Source organism: Channa argus, chromosome 12 (genome assembly GCF_033026475.1).
Source record: "Channa argus isolate prfri chromosome 12, Channa argus male v1.0, whole genome shotgun sequence".
In the NCBI taxonomy this organism is placed as follows: Eukaryota; Metazoa; Chordata; class Actinopteri; order Anabantiformes; family Channidae; genus Channa; species Channa argus.
The window spans coordinates 7268041-7289478 of NC_090208.1; the positions used below are offsets into that span (position 1 = coordinate 7268041).

Below are 21438 nucleotides of genomic sequence, written 5' to 3' on the forward strand. Positions count from 1 at the left end.
AATGTTAATTTAATATGTATGAATTTGATCTTTTCTTTAAGATCAAATTCATATATATTATTTACTTTTCCAAAAGAATATATACGTAATTAATAGTTTTGTTACCCTGTAAAGAAAAAATGATGGCTTTAAAATAATACAAATTTATGAGGTATCTCTTTGTAGAATTTTGAGTAAAATAATGAATTTGATCCATTTTGGAATAAGGCTGTAACGTAACAAAATGTGGAAAGGTGCCGTGTACTTTCTGGATGCACTGTAGCTTAATCAAATTTATAAAGCGTCAATATTCAACAATATTATATCAGTTTACAGTTTGATTGGTAATATGCAATTGCTGAGTAAGACTATAGTATATTACTATAAAATTATTTCAAATGTGTTACTTTTTATATATACAACACCACACTACTCTCAAATATACAGCATTTGCACGTATTAGACAAGGAACCTGCTAAATGGGTAAATACACATTTAAATAATGAAAGAAATAGCACATTTCAGTATAGAAATACTCTTGTCTCATTTATTTTTTGCTACTCTTTTTTTCCTTTAAAAGCAATACCACACAAACTGATATGGCAGCAAACTCCTCCTCTTCCTCCCTGTATTCTTTTCAACGGACGGATGGGGTCAGGATCAGAAATATCAGCATTGGGTGTGCTTGGCTGCTGTACTGTGGATGGATTGGTGTGGAAGCTCTGTATTTCCCTGAAGTTCCCTATGTGCCTGTTATCTGTGCATTGGTCTTGTCTTTAGTTATTGTGTCATTTTGTAGCCTCTCTGTTCTCTGTGTTCTGACTCGCCCAGGGCCAGGAGCAATGGGTGGGAATAGTGAGCGGGTTGACCAATCAAAGCAGAGGGCTTTCAATACCATCATAGCTATAACAGGAGTGCAGTTGTTGTTCATCGTAGGGTTGTTTGTTTGTGTTGCTCTGGACAACTGGTACCTGCTGAGTTACAATACCAAGTGTCTGGTGCTGGCATCTGCAAGTTGGTTCAGTCTGCCCAGCAGTTTGGTTTTACCTCTGCTGTTTCTGCACAGAGCAGGAAAACTGGTCTGTTGTCAATGACTAAAATGATGTAAAATTACAGGAATAACAAGTATTAACAAGAATTCAAACTAATAATTCAACATTGTTGGACCAAGAAAGTTACATGTATTTATTCTTAAATATGAAACAAACTAAACAAACATTATATGATCTGCATATACAGCATCTAAGTAATTCTGTAAAAGAACTTTATAAACGGCCATTTACCATTTACCATTGCATATTTGTATAAACGACTGTAGCTGTACCTCATAGTGTGCTGGGCTTAGATATGTTTTGGATGACGTAAACAGAATTACACATTCAGTTTCTTACAATGTCACTTGTCAGGTCTTCTTTATTTTTGCATTTACCACTCATGATTCTCTACCAACTGTTTTGCATCAATTAAGACTGAAATTTAAAAAATGTGTTGTGGTCTGGTTTTTGTAAAGATCTCATTGTGTTCTCAATGCTAACACAGGGCCTTGCATTGTTGAGTCGGTCTTTGCAGTTATTGTGATTTATATTTGCAGTGCTTAACATCTTTTAATTTCCAAGTAGCATAAATTGGGGAAGCTCAAAGAAAATTATCTACAAATTGTTCAATAATGAAAATAATCATTAGTTGCAGCCCTAAAAGCAGAAAATTAATACATATACATATTTTTCCTCCTATTCTACACTAACATTAATACATTTCCTTAAAAATCAGATTTAACACCCTAGAGTTCATCTCGATGTTGAGGTCTAGCTGACTGTTTGTGTGCCAGTTCGTTAATGTTGGTAGCAGCCCTTATTGCAGATTTCATAGATGTTTCGATCCAAGCGTGAGGGAAGGCTGTGTGTTCCCCAGCAAAGTGCACCCTGCCTTCATGTTTAAAGAGCTCCTTGGCGTACTCTATATGTTGGTACGGTGTGAAGAGAGCAAAGGCACCCAAACTATACGGATCCGCACTCCACCTCTTCACCACCACCCCTGTGCAGAGAGACTTAACATACTCGCCGTGAATCTTTGCCAAATCTCTCAGAGCCATCTCCTTCAGGTCTTCGTCACTCGCACCATGGAAGAGGAGGGCGTCATCAGACCAGGTGTAGGAAGCCAGGAGGACGCCGACGGTCTTGTTTGTTGGGAAACTGTGGCTGGGGTAGTAGATGAAACGAGAAGGCCCATCAGTGATGCTCTTTCCTCCTCGAATGCCGTCCCTCTCCCAGAACTTCTCGCTGAAGGTGAGGATGATTTTAGTGGAGCTTTCGTAATGGACCGCCCTCAGCGCCTCCATCTTTCCGATGGACAGAGGAGGATCAAAGTCCATGAAGAGAGCTGCTTTGGCTGTGGTTGTTACCAGGACAGCGTCAGCAGAAATGTTCTTCAAAGGCAACTCTTGGCCTGTCTCATACGATACGATTACACCCTTAACCGACTGGCTGATGTGTCTGACCTTGGAGTTGAGGATGATGGGCCCATCGAGGACAGTGAGAAAAGCTTTGGGGAGGAGATCTGTCCCTCCAGTTATTTCATCATACCTTCAAAGAAAAACATAAAACTGAGCACAAATGATTGACTAGTTTATATTCATTATGAGATGAGCACACTATAATCCATTTACCAGATTCACATGCTTTGTTTTCTTTTCTGAGAAATAGTAAAGATGGAATAATAAATAAAAAGGACAAAGAATGTAATTGATTATTATTATATTTCACTTGTTAAATTCAAGCCAAGCTAGACTGATCTGTCCTGCCACCACTTACCTTTGTGCCAATGAAGCCGAACAAATAAATAAGCTTATAGTAATAAAGATAATAAAGGAGCATGACAAATGTCTTACGTGGTGCTATCGCTGACATCACTGTCGATGTAGAGCATCTCAGTCAGAGCCAGGTGCATGAGGCTCTGTTCATTTAGCAAATCTGCAATCATCCTCAGGGCTTCTGCACTCAACCCACTTTCTTCTTTCAGATATTCCTGGGAATCAATACACGTTTTCCTCAGTTGACAATTTCTTAAACTTAATCTGGATTTTAAAAATCAACAGTTTTACCTATGTAGACTAAATCATGTTATTGTGTTACTATAACATGTTCAAAACTAAACCTTACTTGATTTTATCAGATGCAGAATGGATGAAACTGCATACTTTTTTAATGTAGCATTCATCCATACATTTTTCATGAAACACTCTTTAGTTTTTCAAACTGCTTACATTTTTGAAAATCACATTGTGCTTTACCTTCACAGAATAGTGATCGTATTTCTTAAATGCAGCTCTGCAGCCGTGGGCTTCAACTTCATCTTTAACCTACAGGAATAATCAATTACAGCTTCTGGTTAATTGTTGTTATCAATGGGATTAAATGAAACTCTTAAGAAGATTTTCAGGTCAATTAGGAACAATTTCCTTGATTACCTCTTATAAAAGTATAACTTTTATGTCAAGGACATTTCAAGTTTTATATTTGAGTGAGTACAAATGAGTAATCCTCAAATTTTAAAATTTTTAAATGTTTAAATGTAACTTAGATATCTAAATAAGTATTCACCACTCAGCCAGTTGACTTTTATTCAGTTGTAGTCTCTCTAAGCTTTAATTCCCGTACCAATGTTAAATTTGGAAACGTTCATTGCTTTATTACAGTAATCTCATAAAATGCATACATACAAAACTAATTTGTGATCCCCCATTAAAGTAAACAAATGATCAAAGTAAGAAGTAACAATTGGTTGAGTCAAACTTAAAAAGCACCGATGTAGCACATAATCATCAACCAACTGTTAGCAGATCCTCTCTTTCTCCACACCTTTTGCAAAGCTTGCTGCAATAGCTGGTCTGCGGACTTCCCTCTTTCACTTTCTGGAAGTTTGTATTTCAGGATGTCTGGGTCTGCTTTCACTGCGTACGTTCGTTTCCGCAGCCCATGGACCAGGTAAAAGGTGTTGTTGTCATCCATGATAAAATTATTAATCTTTAATCCCAGGTGTGTGGCAAACCAGCGGACGATGCTGTTACAGATAAAAAAATATATATATCATTTAAAAAATCTCTTTAGTTTGGAAGAATTGAGTCGGTTATCAACACTCTGAAAGTGTAAAGCTTATAGCTAAACTGACATTCCATTCCGAGAAACTTTGATCTGAAACATTTTGACTCACAGGTGAAAACTTGGGATCCTCATAGCTCCCAGTTCAGCATACCAGCCATCTTTTTCATTCCTGTAGGTCTCGACTCGTCCTCCAACACGACCGCTTGACTCTACTATGGTTACCTTGACAAAAAAAAAGAATTCTTCTGTCAAATAAGTCCTGATTGTATTTGTTCTGCCGAATAAATGTATTTGCCAAACAAATGGATCATGTGCAACTGTACTTTATGAAGTGATTTCTGCACAAAGCACGGTTTAATTGTATGTGTTTTAACTTCCTCACTCATTAGAACATCTTTTAATTTATAAAATATAATTTCATGTCATAAGCTCTTTCCAGGTTATTTTGTGTATTGTTTTTCACTTTATTAATTTTAAAAATATAGATAATTTGATGGTTTGACAAACAGTATGTCCAACTAATTTTTATTTTCTCCCTACTATTATCCGACTAAGAATCAACCGGGTTCCTTTACCTTGTGTCCTGCTTCTTGCAGCAGCTTGGCAGCCGTCAGTCCAGCCATACCAGCTCCAACAATAACAACATGATTAGACGTGTTTATAGGCAGGAGGCCGGTCTTCACTGTTTTCTGCAGCTTTGCATAGTCTTTATCCTCCAGGCAATCACTCAGATGTTCCTTCAGGCTGACAGCAGCAGCAGCATGACTGTGGTACAGCGTGAGCAGCAGCACAGTGATGGAAACTGGAAACGCAAACAGAAGAAAAACTCACATATGTAACCAAGGAGATTGTATCAAAAAGAATTCCACCTTGTTCTGTCTTGGGATACTTAACATCAATAAAAGCAATAAAAATACACATTTTGATCAGTCCCATCCTTATCTGAAATACCAATTTAATCTAAATTGAAAATTAACAGAATCTCTTCCACTGAAACACATATTTAGATGAAACTGGATTTAATCAACACATCAGATCAAATACCTTAACTGCTCACCTGTTATAAATGTCTTTGCCTCACGTTTTCAGCAGAACCATGCTGACACTATGATGATAGCAAACATGGCACTAATCGCACTCTACCTACATTTGCATAGGTTATTACTTTCTATTCAGCACAATTATTCCTGCTTGAGCACAATTTGATTCATTTGCTTGGATTCATCAAATGAGTTCATTTAATAAGGGAAAACAAAACTTTTCACACGTGGGGAAGTAAACCTGCAGCAGGATTTTCCGATGATGTGGCTGAATGTGAAACAGAAATATACATCATTAATAATTTGTCTCTTCCCAAAATGACACGCAGTCAAAAGCTATTGGGTTTGCATTGGCAAATCCTACTTCTGTTTTTTAGTGTGAAATAGATCCCTTTATCCTGCAGTGGTAAAAATCAAGCTGACTTTGTGAAAAAGCAGAACTAAGTTAATATAAACTTTTTTTTTTTTTTTTTTTTTTTTTTAGTAGGTCAGGGCTAAAAATAAAAAACTGGCTACAACACAGTTTGCACGTACTGCATGTACTCAAAATCACAGAACAATTACACAAAAATCCCAACTTACAAATAATTTAAAATCCAATCCTCCATTCATTATCTGTAACTGCTTATCCTGTTCAGCGTCACAGTGGACTGGAGCCTATCCCAGCTGTCATAGGGCGATGTGGGGTTCACGCTGGGAAGGTTGCCAGTCTGTCTCATGGCCAACAGACATCCACAGACAGACAACCATTCACATTCACACCTACAGGCAGTTTAGAGTCACCAATTAACCTAACGTGCATGACTTTGGATGGTAGGTGGAAACCGGAGGAAACCCACACAAGCACAGCGAGAACATGCAAAGTCCACCCAGGGTGTCTGGTGGATTCGAAAAGGTAATAGTGCTGCCTGTTCCCAAAAGTAAAGAAAACAGATGTTTAAATGCAGAATACTCACATATTTTCCACTTGAGCGCATGTGGATCCATCTTTGCTAATGAAGGTTTGGTGACACAAGAAGCAGAGGGAAGAAAAACAGGAAGAAGAAAAAACTGTGAAACCTAAAAAGCACGAACAAAAGTAGGATCTCAAAGAGTCACAACGTATTGTCTAAAGATTTAGGTTGTTACTTTGTAATTTTATTAAATGCAGAAGAAACGAAATTTTAAAAAGTGCAGCAGATAACAGGAAATGCATTGAAAAGCTAATTTATTATTATTATTATAATATTTATGTCTCAAGTATTTTACAATATCTACACCTTAATAACAGGAAAAACATCCCATTTTATTTATCCACTACATTTCCTATATTTCAGTTAGCACCTTTTATTGTACCATACAATAATGAATCTTTTAATTAAGCACCTGGTTTTCTCCAATACTTTAACAGCTTATGCAGTATTTTGTAAAATATTCCTTTATTTACAAAAAACATGATTATAGCATTTAATATCAGATTTTCTTGATAAATTTATTATGGGAACTTACAGCTTTCCTACCTTTCAGTATGTGTCAAAATCTGATCTTACAGTGACGTGACATGCAATAGTCTCTTTTTATATAGACCAGACTCCCATGATGCTGGGATTCTTTTTTCCCACCTGACCAGTCAAGCAACAAAGAGCATGACTTCCAGCCTGGTTTTTTGGATCAGTGGTTGGTTTCAGTTTTACTATTGCCTCAAGCATGCAACCGCTGCTCAGATCTCATGATCAAGAAATGTACAGGACAATGATGCACCGTGGTTGCTGTGGGTTGTCTAAAGGGAACCCTGCCAAAAATGTTGTGAGGAAATACAACAGGTATTTAAAATATGTTAGTATTAAATTCCATTTCATAAGCACAAGTTTGTCATTTCCACAATTAGTTATCATTGTGTCTCAAAAGCATGTTATGGAAATTAGTATTCTTTTTATTTAATACTTGCTGACATTTTACCCTTGATTTGCTCAATCTAAATCTAAAGTAACAAGTCGTGCAGACTAAATACAAACTTGTTTATGCTGATGTGTCTGTGTCAAAGACGAGATTGAGGTTTCTGCCCTGTACGCTTGGAAATAGTCCAAAAGAATTTAATTTTGTGACCAATTGCTCTCTCTGAGCTTTTGAAACAATAAGTGAAATTTTAGTTTTGTCCTAGTTAAGTGATAGGATGTTCAGTGACATTCAGGCACTAAGGTCTGAAATATATTTTAAAAGGACATCAATAGTTTCAGTGTCGTCAGGACACACAGCTACATAAAGCTGAGTGTCATCAGCATATAAATGTATGCAGATGCCATGTGTCCTGATGACAAGCTGTAACATATGAGTTAAAAAGTAGTGATCCTAAAATTGATCCCTGAGGAACAAAAGTTAGGTTGTGAAAACAGACTGAAACAACTTATTGGCTGTAATGAGGAAACCTGCCAGCTATGTATAATCCGGTTTATAAAACACAGAATATCGAATATAGTTCTACTAAATATTGTAGGGACAACATGTTTCAGACTTTATGAAGTACATAAAAAGACAGATTCCTACCTTTAAAACTGTTTAAATGTCCAAATGGTTTGTTACATTGATCGGATCTAATATGCATGTAACCTCATATATGCACAGTGCTCCTGCTGATGCTTTTTCTCATCAGACTGGCCTGACCACAAAGGGGTTATGACTTCCTGTGTGGCTCTTTGTCTTTTATGTAAGGGTTTAGTTTTCAGTTTCTTTGTTCATCATTTCATGTAGTCAGGAAAGATCTAGCAATAAGTAAAGTGTCATTAAAAAGAAACACACAAATAAAACAACAAGGATTAAATAAGGAAATGCATGTTTTATTAGTCACACAATTGAAATTTCAGTTGCAAACCACATTTTTTGTTGCCTGTGTCAAATATTTTCCTTCTGTGTTACATACTGTAGAGATAAATGTTTGACTTGGTTAGTGATTAGGAAGTAGTATTATGTAACTTATCTCATGATGATTTATTGTTCATGTATTAGATAGTTATATTACTTTTTCTTTTGAATAATACAATAATACAGATTTTCTTGGACTAACTTCTCCAAACCCTAGAGCTCATCTCGCACCTGAGGTTTAGCTGGTTTATTTAAAATTGCCTCATTGTTAATGTTGGTAGTTGCCCTTATTGCAGATTTCATAGATGTCTCAATCCAAGCGTGAGGGAAGGCTGTGTGTTCGCCAGCAAAGTGCACCCTGCCTTCATGTTTAAAGAGCTCCTTGGCGTACTCTATATGTTGGTACGGTGTGAAGAGAGCAAAGGCACCCAAACTATACGGATCCGCACTCCACCTCTTCACCACCACCCCAGTGCAGAGAGACTTAACATCCTTCTTGTGAATCTTTGCCAAGTCTCTGAGAGCCAGCTCTTTCAGGTCTTCATCACTCGCACCATTAAAGAGAAGGGAGTCGTCAGACCAGGTGTAGGAAGCCAGGAGGACCCCGATGGTCTTGTTTTTAGGGAAACTGTGGCTGGGGTAGTAGATGAAACGAGAAGGCCCATCGGTGATGCTCTTTCCTCCTCGGATGCCGTCCTTCTCCCAGAACTTCTCGCTGAAGGTGAGGATGATTTTAGTGGAACTGTCGTAGTGGACCGCCCTCAGTGCTTCCATCTTTCTAATGGGCAGAGGTGGATCGAACTCCATGAAGAGAGCTGCTTTGGCTGTGGTTGTTAGCAGGACAGCGTCAGCATGAATGTCAGTAAAAGACGACTGATGTTCTCTCTGGTATGATACGATTACACCTTGTTTTGAGTGGCTGATGTGTTTGACTTTGGACTTGAAGAGAATCGGGACATCAAGAACTTTAAGAAAGGCCTTGGGAAGAAGGTCAGATCCCCCAGTTACTTCATGGTAACTTAAATAAAAAAGGACAATAGTGAATTGAACGTGATTTCTAGAAAATTATCTACAAGATGTTCAAATTGTGAATTTAGCAAAAAATTGTGAAAGTATTTAACCCACTATGAATTCTTAAGAAGATCAAGACCAAGAAAGAAATCTGCAGCTAACGGTACAGTCAAGCTGTAATTAGTATTTGAAAGGCACTGTGCGCTACAGGACAAGCTACTATGAATGTTAACGTTATCTCCAACAGCATTTGCACAGAGCATTTGCACAGCACTTTGCATGCTGCCAGTCAAAACATGGAGATGTAAACAAACTCAAGTGGTCAAAAATAGGTAGATGCAATATAAAATGTTTGTTTTATGACGGGTACTTGTTGCCAGTAGACCTGACTCTATCAAAACTACTAAGACATATGAAGTCAGTTTAATGTGCTGCTGCTTGCAGTTCAAAATACTTTCAGTTTCAACAGTGTATAAGTCAAAGTGACCTTTGTTACCACATAAAGTCGGGGAACAACTCATGCAAATGCCGGTAATTCACTTGTCTCCTCAAGACGTCAGTAACAAACCTATGTACCACAATTCCTCATACTTTAAAATAAAAATAAAGATATATTTTATATATAGTTTTTTGGAGAACCATGCAAGATAACAATATGTCCATAGAGCGATTTGTGCTGTTTGTAATTCAGTTCAATTACTCAGAGTTAAGGTTGGATTAATATCTGAAAGCGAACTTCTCTCATCTATAATCTATAATAAACAAACATTATCTCTAACAAATTTAAAATGAACTTTGCTGCTAGACACCGTATAAAACAACTGAGTTACAGTAGTTTTGTGCAACTGATCAGAATTTACCCGTGTCCTATATAATTTAAACACAGCTGATATACAGGGAAAAACAGAACTCAGAGGAAGAATGTATGAAACTGTATAACAGGGTCTTACATAACATGATCACTGATGTCAGTCTGGTCATAGATCATCTCAGTCAGAGCAGTGTACATGAGGCTCTGTTCGTTAAGCAGGTCTCCAATCATCCTCACTGCCTCTGGACTCAAACCACCTTCTTCTTTCAGATACTCCTATGAAACAGTTGATCACATTTATGCAAATTGTAATGCAAACGCAAACATCAAGATTGATAGACCAAGATATATTGGGAATAACCATTCTTAGAATTTTAGGAAATTTCACGAGAACACATGGAACAAACACCCACCTTCACAGAATAATGGTCATATTTTTTTAATGCAGCCCTGCAGCCATGAGCCTCCACTTCATCTTTCACCTATTGAAAAAGAACAAAAAGGTTTTCCTCATCTTCATGTGTAAGGGCTAAAGCTAAACCAGAAGCAAATCAAAATGGTGCTTTTTGGTGAAGTTTATGGAGTTCACCATATTGTATATGTTGTACCATTAAATTTTATGTAATTTTCTATGCAGGTGATAAATTGTTTTACGGACAAGAGAAACATATTTTCTTTTATGTTATGTGATAATGACTATAGCCACCACTTTCTCGATGACCTGGTTTTTAACAATATGAGGGTGTAAGCAACTTTCTTGTGCATCCAGGAAGTTCAACAGCCTTAAGTGGCAGCAGCATGTTTTCAGTCTTCTGTTCCTCTTACGTACCTTCTGCAAAGCTTGCTGTAAAAGATCATCAGCCGACCTATGTTTCTCGCTTTTCCACACCTTATATTTCAGGACATCTGGGTTTATTTGCACTGTGTACGACTTCTTCCGTTGCTGATTAACCAGGTAATAGGTGTTAGGGTCATAAATGGCAAAATCATTCAATTTGACCCCTAGCTCCTCAGCAAACCAGAGAGCAATGCTGTAAAGGAGGCGATGGAGGCAGAATTAGCTTGGTTGCAGACCTTAAAGATCCCTCTGAGACTAAGCAACTACCACTGATGTTTCCTCAAACAATAATCCCATATGTAGCACCTTGTATCATTTTTAAGAGTCTAGTTAGGTTACAGCATTGCATTGGCAATATTCATTGCATTAACACTGAAATGTCCTTTATATGTCCTTTAATTCTTCATAACCATCAAATTTGGAACTTGTATTACTTGACTTTCTCAGTATCTGGACCTGCATGTTATCCTAAAGCCCGAAAATATCCATTTGTGTACTTTTTATTGTAGCTCCATTAGCTAACATTTAGCATCATGTTAACCTGACAGGGTATAGTATATATTGTACATTGTTATATGCAAATACTATTACATGAGAAAATACACAAACTTACTGGTGAAAACTTGGGATCCTCATGGCTCCCAGCTCAGCATACCAACCCTCTTTTTCATTCCTGTAGGTCTCCACCCTTCCGCCAATACGACTATCAGCCTCTACTATGGTTACCTTGTTCAAACACATAAATACAAAAATTATTTTACAAAGCTCGTAGTTGTGGTTTTCTGAGACTACTGCAACTGGTGTCAATGTCGTTGCTACTACATCTGCCACTATTGTATATGTAGTAAGATGTAGTTTAGTAGTAGATGTAGAAAGAGTATTCCATTACTTATACTGCTATTGTTACTAATTCTCATATTACTACAACTACTTACTACTACTAATGCGGCAAATACCAATAATGATTTTAATGCTAATTACTGCTAGTGCAAGTCCTGTAATACTACGGTATTTCCATTCGCACTACTACCCTTGTGGCTTTTAATACAGCTGTCACAACTGCTGATACTACTGGTACCATCACCCCTACAGTATACTGCTGCTGCTACTACTAATGTTGTACTACACTAATTACTTCTGCTGGCACTGTACCGGCCTCCAACAAGTGGCTGTTTCAACCATAATTTCTGCTGGTATTATTTTTACTGCTACTGCCACAAACACAAGTACACTGCTGCTACTACATCGCTACATAAACTGCTATGGGGTTGTCTGCTGCTCGAACACCTATCTTTGCTGCTGCTATCCCAGCTATTCTTGCTTATTTTACTACCGCTACTTAATGTACTGCCACGGAGAGTAATGAACCTTTTTGGTTTTATCCAAGCTGTAGTTTCAAACTTAAAAATAAGGGCTGGATTACCCACCAAGTAAAATATTCAACTGACTACCGACTTAACCATGGCCCAGCAGTTACCCAGTAAACCTTTGCGTTGCAGATATTTGTTATGGTAACACATTCAGCAAATGTAACTGTTGCTGGTACCCTGTGTCCTGCGTCTTGCAGCAGCTTGGCGGCTGTCAGTCCAGCCACACCAGCTCCCACAATAACAACATGATGAGACGTGTTTATGTGCGTGAGGCCGGTCTTCACTGTGTGCAGCAGCTGAGCATAGTCTTTATCCTCCAGGCAATCACTCAGGTGTTCCTTCAGGCTGAGAGCAGCAGCATGACTGTGGTGCAGTGTGAGCAGTGCGAAGATGGAAACTGTAAACACAGAAAAGAAACAGTGATGACGAGGTCTTATAGAGTTTTAGGACTCAACATCTAATCGAGCATCTACACATGTACTGGGCACCTACTGGATCTGTGTTTGAGTGCTTTACATTTGCACTATTTCTATTTAAATCTTCTAGATGTTTTTTTCATATTTATTCTGATAAATCCAATGAAAATGGATCTTTCTTATTAATGACATCTGATGTGTACCAGTGTAAACCTTGAGCCTAAAAAGCTGAACTATTGCAGATTATGCTTCAGTGGGTTTACCCATAAAAAGGGAATGAATCATGAAAATATTGAAGGGAAATGTGCACTTTCAGCAAATGCAGTATTACATTCTCAGATAGAACAAGTCTTCATTCATAGAGATTTCCCAACTGTCTACAAACTAGCCAAAGTACTTAAAGTAAAGTAAAGTAAGTACTTAAATAATTTAAATAGTTACATAGAGGTAAACAGGTTTACAAATTTATATTAAATACTACCTTCAATAGGAATAGTGCTAAGTGGAGGATAACACAACACTCACACAACTTTAGTTTCATTTCATGCAGATGCATTGTAGTCTTTGTATTCTTTGGTGACCTGAAAAGAAAGGGAAAAAAACAATCGACAATGTATTTCAATCCTGGAAAGTTCTGTGTCTCTGTAGGTGAAAGACATTCACTTTTGTATTATATACAACATATGATAGTCAAACAAATACAGAAAGAATGCGACAACAAAACACCAACTTTTGACCCGTAGGAAAATTGTATATGAACATTTTATTCTTGTTTTTTTTTTTTACATTTATTCATTTTTTAATAAAGTCATAGTGACATTTTTGTTTTAAATAAAACCGGACAAAAGAAAGATTCTTACCCTTTGGAGCTTAAATGTCAGAACCTGCAGTACCTAATCTTAAGAAGTCACTTGTATACTTCGTGCTGAGGTTTTTTTTTTTTATAGCCCTGCCAGAACTGTCGGAAATTCTGTAATTTTTTACTTTATGACTCACGATGTCACCCTCATGTTGCCTTGTTGTGTCACAGCTGTTACTCTCCTCAGTCATGTGATGCAAAACAACTGATTGGGTCTCATGATCTGAAATATAAAACTTTTATCATAAACACCACTATGTGTCACTTTAAGGGAAGCCATTCATCTCCGCTTTCTGTTAAAACCACATGCTTGTCATTCTCTATGACACATTCTGAGCGGGTGCCAAATCAATGTTTCACCCATTTGCTTTCCAGCAAGAGCTGAAATATTAAAATCTGATGTTGTTGTGTCCTGATAGATAGTACAGCCTCTTCTGCCCTAAGCCCTTTGTTTTTACCTGACTAGTCTCATTGTATAGGCAAGGATTCCTGCTTTATGTTTCATTCCTCACCATCTCTTTTAATTTACAGCAACCAATAAGGTGTTTTTTATTGTTATTAAAAAAGAAAGGATGCTCCTGTGCAAAGCTAAACATGCAGTATTACTCCCTGTACCAGTTTTGTGGTACAGGAATAAGAACTGAAATTCAGATACTAAGAATATGCATTTACAGTGATAAAGGTGGTAATGCCTATATTTTTGGGAATTGCAGGTAGACAGGAATAGAAGAGAGAGAAAGTACAAGGGCATCTGTTGGCTCACTCTAGAATGGCAGGCAAGAGGAAGCACAGCTAAAATTAATTGGGCAGACTCTGCCTACTTTCGGTTCACCATAGCAAAAGGGCGTCTTTGATTACATTAGCTTTTTAGTGAGGCCTACGCTTATTTTAACATTATCCATACTACGTGACTTTTGGTGTTAATACAACACACTTTATATGCATATTATATTTGTTGGTCAGGACCTTTGGTAAATGCTCAAAACCAAGCTGTTAGTGGAGATCACTCATTGTTGAATAATGGTTCATAACTTTTTTATTTCATTTTGTTATTTAAACATGTTATTATTTTTTAATAATTGACCAATATTAATAAAATCTTTATCAAAGTCTGTTCAATGTAATTTTGTAATGTCTAAATATACTTCGGCTTATCCCATAAGTTCAGGGTCGCCACAAAAGATAATTTACCGCATGTTGATTTGACACAGTTCCTGACCCAACCCAACCCAACTTCTACCAGGCTTGGACCGGCACTCCAGGGATCGAACCCCTGACCCTGTGGTCCGTGGACAACTGCCTTACCTACAGAGCTACAGTAATAAGGGGAGGCTGTAAAAATCTTCCCAATGTACACTGTTAAAGTCCAAGTACAAGGTACATTTCAAAATAGTGCAATAATTTATGATCTTGACTCACTATATTAGACCTCATTGCTTCTAGTTGGAAAACCTCCAAATGACATCATGATGATATGATATCATTGAGCGGAGTTCTGGAAGAGCAGGTTGAAAAATCCCTAAACCACTGCAGTATGATCAAGATGTAATTTTTTTCACATACAGAGGGCTCTTTAAAATCATCAAAAATATTTTCAGTAAAAGATTTCCTAAATGAAACTCCTAATTTTTTTAAATGTCTCAGTATGAATCTTAAAAATGGACAGTTTGTGTGGAAAAACAAGAACAGTAATTTTTAAAAGGACATTAAAATTTTAAAAGGACATTAATAGTTTCAGTGTCATCAGGATACACAGCTACATAAGGCTGACTGTCATCAGCATAGTAATGGAAAGAGATACCATGTCTCCTAATGACCTAGCCGTAACATAAGAGTTAAAAAGTTGTGATTCTAAAATCGATCCCTGAGGAACAAAAGTTAGGTTATGAAAATAGACTGAAACACTTATTGGCTATAATGAGGAAACCTGCTAGTGGTGTATGATCCGGTTCATAAAACACAGAATATCGAATATAGTTCTAGTGAATATATTAGGTACAACATATGTTTCAGACTTTATTAATTACATAAAAAATACAGATTCCTACCTTTCAAACTGCTTAAATGTCCAAATAGTTTGTTACAGTGATCAGATTTAATATGCATGTAACCTCTTATATGCAGGCTTTTTCTCATCAGAATATTTTTAATAAAACAAACATAAATCATCCAATTCAAAAAACTCTGAAAGATGGAGGCATTTTTTTTAACAAGAATCATAGAAATAACTTGATATAAGCAAGACACACGTTTTATACCATTTAAATACAGTTCATATTCTTTTCAAACTAAAACCAGAGAGAAAAAGTTCAAAATTAGTGAAGTTGCCCTTTAATTGATTATGAGACAAACTCTTCATACGGCCTGAACAGGTTTTAATGTATATTAAATGAAAGTATCATCTTAACAATTAAGACTGACATTAGCTACATAATATGAACCATTTCCTACATAATTTATTAATACCATAATTTTCTGTTGATTATACTCATCTTTCCAAACCCTAGATGTGGAGATTTAGCTGGTTTATTTGAAATTGCCTCATTGTTAATGTTGGTAGCAGCCCTTATTGCAGATTTCATAGATGTCTCAATCCAAGCGTGAGGGAAGGCTGTGTGTTCGCCAGCAAAGTGCACCCTGCCTTCACTTTTAAAGAGCTCTTCGGCGTACTCTATATGTTGGTACGGCGTGAAGAGAGCAAAAGCACCCAAACTGTACGGATCCACACTCCACCTCTTCACCACCACCCCAGTGCAGAGAGATTTAACATACTCGCCGTGAATCTTTGCCAAGTCTCTTAGAGCCAGCTCTTTCAGGTCTTCATCACTCGCACCATTAAAGAGAAGGGAGTCATCAGACCAGGTGTAGGAAGCCAGGAGGACCCCGATGGTCTTGTTTTTAGGGAATCTGTGGCTGGGGTAGTAGATGAAACGAGAAGGCCCATCGGTGATGCTCTTTCCTCCTCGAATACCGACCTTCTCCCAAAACTTCTCGCTGAAGGTGAGGATGATTTTCGTGGAGCTATCGTAGTGGACCGCCCTCAGCGCCTCCATCTTTTTGATGGGAAGAGGAGGATCAAAGTCCATGAAGAGAGCTGCTTTGGCTGTGGTTGTTACCAGGACAGCATCAGCACAAATGTCATTTAAGGAAGACTTTTGATCTGTCTGATACGATACAGTTACTTGTTTATCTGTTTGGCTGATGTGCTTGACTTTGGAGTTGAGAATAGGAGGGCGGGAGAGAGCTTTGACCAAAGCTTCAGGGAGAAGATCAGACCCACCAGTCACTTCCTCATACCTCAAAAACAAAAAAGACAAACAGGCATACATTTATTGCATGCATTATGTAGAGTGGGCCACATGCACATGGAGTGGAAAATGGAGACAGACAGAAGAACCTGCAGTCATCCTCATCTGTTAACATCACTGTAAAGTCCAGCCTGCCAAAGTCAGAGTCAGTTTTTGTGGCAACGGGTATCAATAGTCTATGAGGAAGGCAGGGCATTATTTTCCATATCAACTCAGTTATACAGCACAACCCACTACCTTCATTGGTCGTAAAAGCAGCGTAGAAGAAGCTAAGGCAGCTTGTAGCTGAGTATTATGCATTATTCTATTTATGGACACTAATAAGTAACTCAACACTGTCCACTTATTGCTGTCACTGGTTTTCTAGAGAACCATGCAAAATTGCAATATGTCCATAAAGCCATTTGTGCGGATTATAATTCAGTTCAATTACTCAGAGTAAAGTGGGATTAATATCTGAAAGTGAATGTCTCACATGCTACAAATCAATGATAAGCGAACATTATCTCTAAAAAAGTCAAAATAAACTGTGCTGCTAGAGAAAAAACAACTGTTACAGGATTTTAGGCAACTGATCAGAATTTACCCGTCTCCTATATAATTTAAACACATCTGATATACAGGGAAAAACAGAACTCAGAGGAAGAATGTATAAAACTGTATAACAGGGTCTTACATAACATGATCACTGATGTCAGTCTGGTCATAGATCATCTCAGTCAGAGCTGTGTACATGAGGCTCTGTTCGTTAAGCAGGTCTCCAATCATCCTCACTGCTTCTGAACTCAAACCACCTTCTTCTTTCAGATACTCCTGTTACAGAAAATGACAAATCACATTTATCCTGTTCATAACAAACAAAATGAACAATAGTGATTAACCCAGTTCTTTAATGTCATTTCACCAAACTTCACACTGCTTTACCTTCACAGAATAGTGGTCATATTTTTTCAGTGCAGCCCTGCAGCCATGAGCCTTTACTTCATCTTTCACCTACAAGGACAATTTCACAGCAGTGGATGAAGTAAGTGTAATATTATTGTGACTATTCACAAACTTAACTGCAGCATATGCTGTCACTAGTGCGTAAGCTCTAGTGATCTGGACAGTTTGTTCTTAAGACTTAAAACGGTTTAATAGATCTGTTCATGGAAACTTTGACCTTTTTACAGGTGGGGAGAAACATGGACAATACTTGAAGGAACAAAATACAGAAGACTGTTTTAATATATATATTAATATATATTATGTTGGTGTGTTGATTCACAGAATGTTAGTTTTATTGTGTGGATTATAAACGTCTCCCATCAAAAGGGAGAATGTGTTTTCTTAAACTGTGTGAATCGATTGGTTGGTTATTGAACAAGAGCATAATGTCTATGTTCCACCTGAATGCGAGCATTGTAGCTCATCAGTTTTTGGCCAGACACTTAAGGGGTTGATGGGCAGTGGCTAAACATTTGGGGTTTTCCCTTAGTCTGCTGTTTGGTCACACGTACCTTCTTCAGAGCTTGTTGTAGGAGCTCATCAGCTGACTTCCCTTTTTCACTTTCCAGCACCTTGTACTCGAGGATGTCAGGGTTTGATTGAACTTCACCTGTTCTCACCCGCTGCCTATTAACCAGGTAAAAGGTTCTGGGGTCATCCATGATGAATTTGTTCAGTTTGATGCCCAGCGTTTTAGCAAACCAGAGGACAATGCTGTTGACAGAGGGGGTGATAGTGATTCAGTTAGCAAAGTTAATATGTATGAGTGGAGAAAGCAACTACTTTGAGCTAAAGACATAAGACACCTCATACCAATGACAAAGATCTAGGGCAAGTGAAGACCAAATTCTGCATCAGCTAATGTCTGTAGTTCTGCACGTTCTGTGCTTCACAGGAAGAGAAAGCAGAAGACTTAGGAGTGTGTATGTACACAATGGGGGAAGAAAAGCAGCATTTCACACAATCTCTCAACTTCTTAAATCGTCCGAAAAGCTTCCAACATGTCAAACACTATGTGGACAGCCTGACATTAACTGACTGCTGACCATCTGCTCTTGATGTTGGCACATGTAATATACCTACATCATTTTAGAAACTATTACAGGTCTGGATTCCAAATCAATCCAAAGGGAATCTTGAATAAATCCCATGTGGTTTCTGTAGTTTTCTTTTGTGAAGCCATTACACGTTTATTTGTAAATCCTGAACTTACCGGTGAAACCTTGGGATCCTCATGGCTCCGAGTTCAGCATACCATCCCTCTTTTTCATTTCTGTAGGTCTCCACACGTCCTCCAACACGACCACTAGCCTCCACTATGGTTACCTTGTTCAAACACATAAATGCACATCATGAGACTTGAGAATCCTTCCCTCATCAGGCAAATAAACCTTTGTCCCTGACTGCTGTAAATGCCTCAAAGCGTAGTTTATTATAACCCAAACATCCCATCTATCTGTAGCTTGTACCTTGTGTCCTGCATCTTGTAGCAGCTTGGCAGCCGTCAGTCCTGCCATGCCAGCTCCGACAATAACAACATGATGAGACGTATTTAAATGCGGGAGGCCGGTCTTCACTGTCCGCAGCAGCTCAGCATAGTCTTTATCCTTCAGGCAATCGGCCAGACGTTCCTTCAGGCTGACGGCAGTAGCAGCAGCATGACTGTGGTACAGTGTGAGCAGCAGCATAGTGATGGAAACTAGAACCCCGAAAAGAAATATCACTTAAAGAACTATTTTTGACGTTTTCTGGTCCAGACACATTTAAGGGGCGGGTTCACCAATTTTTAACTTGCTTTCTATGGCTTTAGTTTAAGGTGTAAATGTACATTTATATGCATGTACTACCCAAACTAGAACCGAAAGAAGCCAGTTTAAAATCAGTGAAGTCGTCCTTTATTCAAGCTTTTTAGAGGCAAAAGTTTAGTTGAGCATCTAGATATAAGCAAGCTTTTCAACATTAAAAACCATGGGGAGGAGTTCCCCGAGCCAAATTCGACACCATTAAATTCGACAAAAAAAAAAATTCCCTGTAATAGATTCCTGGAAATTCCAGCAAAAACCGAGCTGTCATCAATTCATCACACACTGATGAAATTCAAACTGTACCAGAGGAAAACCTCGATCTGAAAAAAGCAGAACTAGAACTGCTTTGCTGAGTTTCATTCACAGACAGGGAATAAGGAAGGAACTGGGAAGAACGAATTTGCACATTAAGCAAACATCTTACTGTACAATCCCCCAAAAAAACTAAATCAAAAAGGAAACAAAAACATGTCAGAGTTGTAAAAAAGGAAGAAAATATTTTGATAGAAAAATACTCACTTGATTTCATTTCTATCTTATGCAGATGCATCTTAGTCTTCTTATCCCTCTCTGAATTCTGTCCTGTTTAAAACAAGAAAAAATATGTATCTCATTGTGTAACTTTTCATCTGCATTTAATGTGATTTGATGATAATATTGTTGAACTAAACACAGAACTAATTTAACTTTGAACGTTTCAGATAAATCAATTATACACGAAAACTTTGCACATCATCATCTTCAGATTAATGCGATGTATTTTTCAAATTGTGAAAACTTTCTAAATAATTACTCATTAATAGTGAAGTAACAAATCAAATGAAAAGAGATTCTCACCTTTTTCTGTATTTAAATGTTAATCCCGCAGATTTGACTGAAGTGGAATTTCGCACTTGGTTCTCTCAACTGACAGGTTTCAATGTGAAAGGCTTTTTATAAGTAATTTCAGGGGTTGGTCCTTGTATTTATTAGTCATCCGTTAGTAATCACGATCAAATGATCTCCAGCAACTGAGCAAGAGTCATAATCCTAAGAAAAACTAACTATAGATTATTATCAACAAAGCTGTTCGTCATCTCTTTTCCAGAGGCTTACTCAAAGAAATGAAATGGAAACTTTTACGTATAACGATTAATCATTCTTTCAATAATCCTCGTCATTCACTCGATGTTACCTCCTGAGACCCAGCACTAAAAACATACATTTAGCACATGAAAACGAAGTTCCCCTCGTCCCATCCAAACACATGACCTATCGTTGGAAAGTCCAGGATGTGCCCGATTGAGCACATCAGGACTTAGTCGCTCAAATGAGTCAAAAGATAGAGATCAAAATCAATGTCCCCTACTGAGGACATAAACAACAGGTTGGTTCTCACAAGGTTCATACGTCACGTGTTTGCAAGCTGGAGGTGAGGCACCTCTAGCACATGTGCTTCTCAGAAAGAGACAAAACCACTGTCAGTTACCAGGTGTGACTGGGTGTGGAAATTCTGAAAATAGCCATATTGATAGTAGTTACTCACAGTATAAGCTCCTCTGTGGGTTGCATGATCTTGAACATCTCCCTATTTCAGTGTTCATCATCTGCATTCTCATTCTCTATGACACCTCTCTGGTCCAACCTGTACAACACCCTGTTTCAGCTGCTAGTGACATCTGCATGACCATTTTTCTCCTCAAAGGAGTCCACATTCAGTAATCCAACCAAAGGAGTGACCTTGTTGCCTACTTTGTTTTGATTCTGTTTTTGAATTTCTCGCTCATCTGCACAGAACAGCCACTGCACCGGCACCTGATACCTCATTTGCAGTAGCATTGCTATGTTGCAGTCTTGTTCCTGCCATTAATTTTGATGCCCCCACTGCTATGGTCATTATGGGCAACTGGTAGGTAAGTAGCAGTTTTTGAGAAAACGTTGCAGTGGTGGGGCACCTGGTTCTCTACATGTCTTCACATGGTTTGCCATGACCTAGTGTGCAACCTCAATATGAAGGCTACAGGAAGCTACGTCACAGATTACGATAGCATGAAATCACAGAAACAAGAGGAAAAAGGGTCAAATGTAAAGACAGAG

General features: G+C 37.9%; 3 protein-coding genes across 5 annotated transcripts; all 3 read right to left on the bottom strand.

Annotated features, from left to right (window-relative positions):
• Positions 1–534: 534 nt before the first annotated feature.
• On the bottom strand, positions 535–7747 carry LOC137137524 (L-amino-acid oxidase-like). Of its 3 annotated transcripts, none has more exons than XM_067523888.1 (9): positions 7643–7747; positions 6608–6890; positions 6076–6111; positions 4655–4881; positions 4189–4301; positions 3837–4038; positions 3269–3337; positions 2867–3003; positions 535–2561 (listed from the first exon to the last, which is right to left on the bottom strand). In XM_067523888.1, the coding sequence occupies exons 3-9, from the start codon at positions 6104–6106 to the stop codon at positions 1760–1762; spliced, it is 1581 nt and encodes a 526-aa protein (XP_067379989.1). In that variant the 5' UTR covers positions 6107–6111; positions 6608–6890; positions 7643–7747; the 3' UTR covers positions 535–1759. The 3 variants fall into 3 exon arrangements, with proteins under 3 accessions (XP_067379989.1, XP_067379988.1, XP_067379991.1); XM_067523887.1 differs by having other exon boundaries at positions 536–2561; positions 6619–6890; positions 7643–7746; XM_067523890.1 differs by lacking the exons at positions 6608–6890; positions 7643–7747 and adding an exon at positions 5137–5387 and having other exon boundaries at positions 536–2561; positions 6076–6102.
• A 170-nt stretch (positions 7748–7917) lies between these two features.
• LOC137137525 (L-amino-acid oxidase-like) lies at positions 7918–13421 on the bottom strand. Its single transcript, XM_067523891.1, has 8 exons — positions 13264–13421; positions 12929–12984; positions 12164–12384; positions 11231–11343; positions 10609–10810; positions 10193–10261; positions 9919–10055; positions 7918–8975 (listed from the first exon to the last, which is right to left on the bottom strand). The coding sequence occupies exons 2-8, from the start codon at positions 12957–12959 to the stop codon at positions 8171–8173; spliced, it is 1578 nt and encodes a 525-aa protein (XP_067379992.1). The 5' UTR covers positions 12960–12984; positions 13264–13421; the 3' UTR covers positions 7918–8170.
• A 1857-nt stretch (positions 13422–15278) lies between these two features.
• LOC137137532 (L-amino-acid oxidase-like) lies at positions 15279–21423 on the bottom strand. Its single transcript, XM_067523928.1, has 8 exons — positions 20200–21423; positions 19882–19944; positions 19027–19256; positions 18771–18883; positions 18070–18271; positions 17495–17563; positions 17247–17383; positions 15279–16559 (listed from the first exon to the last, which is right to left on the bottom strand). Exons 2-8 carry the CDS (start codon positions 19910–19912, stop codon positions 15722–15724), a joined length of 1620 nt encoding a protein of 539 aa, XP_067380029.1. The 5' UTR covers positions 19913–19944; positions 20200–21423; the 3' UTR covers positions 15279–15721.
• Positions 21424–21438: the final 15 nt, after the last annotated feature.

Bases quoted from the DNA above. Each gene is read 5' to 3' on its own strand.
- LOC137137524 (XM_067523888.1), bottom strand. From the start codon at position 6,106: ATGGATCCACATGCGCTCAAGTGGAAAATAT. The intron at 4,882-6,075 runs GTGAGTATTCTG...TTGCGTTTCCAG, and splicing joins TGCGCTCAAGTGGAAAATAT to TTTCCATCACTGTGCTGCTG. The intron at 3,004-3,268 runs GTAAAGCACAAT...ATTGATTCCCAG, and splicing joins ACGATCACTATTCTGTGAAG to GAATATCTGAAAGAAGAAAG.
- LOC137137525 (XM_067523891.1), bottom strand. From the start codon at position 12,959: ATGCATCTGCATGAAATGAAACTAAAGTTGT. The intron at 10,262-10,608 runs GTACGTAAGAGG...CTTTTTCAATAG, and splicing joins TACAGCAAGCTTTGCAGAAG to GTGAAAGATGAAGTGGAGGC. The intron at 8,976-9,918 runs GTAAGACCCTGT...TTTTTATTTAAG, and splicing joins GACATCAGTGATCATGTTAT to TTACCATGAAGTAACTGGGG.
- LOC137137532 (XM_067523928.1), bottom strand. From the start codon at position 19,912: ATGCATCTGCATAAGATAGAAATGAAATCAA. The intron at 18,884-19,026 runs GTACAAGCTACA...TGTTTGAACAAG, and splicing joins TACAAGATGCAGGACACAAG to GTAACCATAGTGGAGGCTAG. The intron at 18,272-18,770 runs GTAAGTTCAGGA...CTCTGTCAACAG, and splicing joins AGGATCCCAAGGTTTCACCG to CATTGTCCTCTGGTTTGCTA.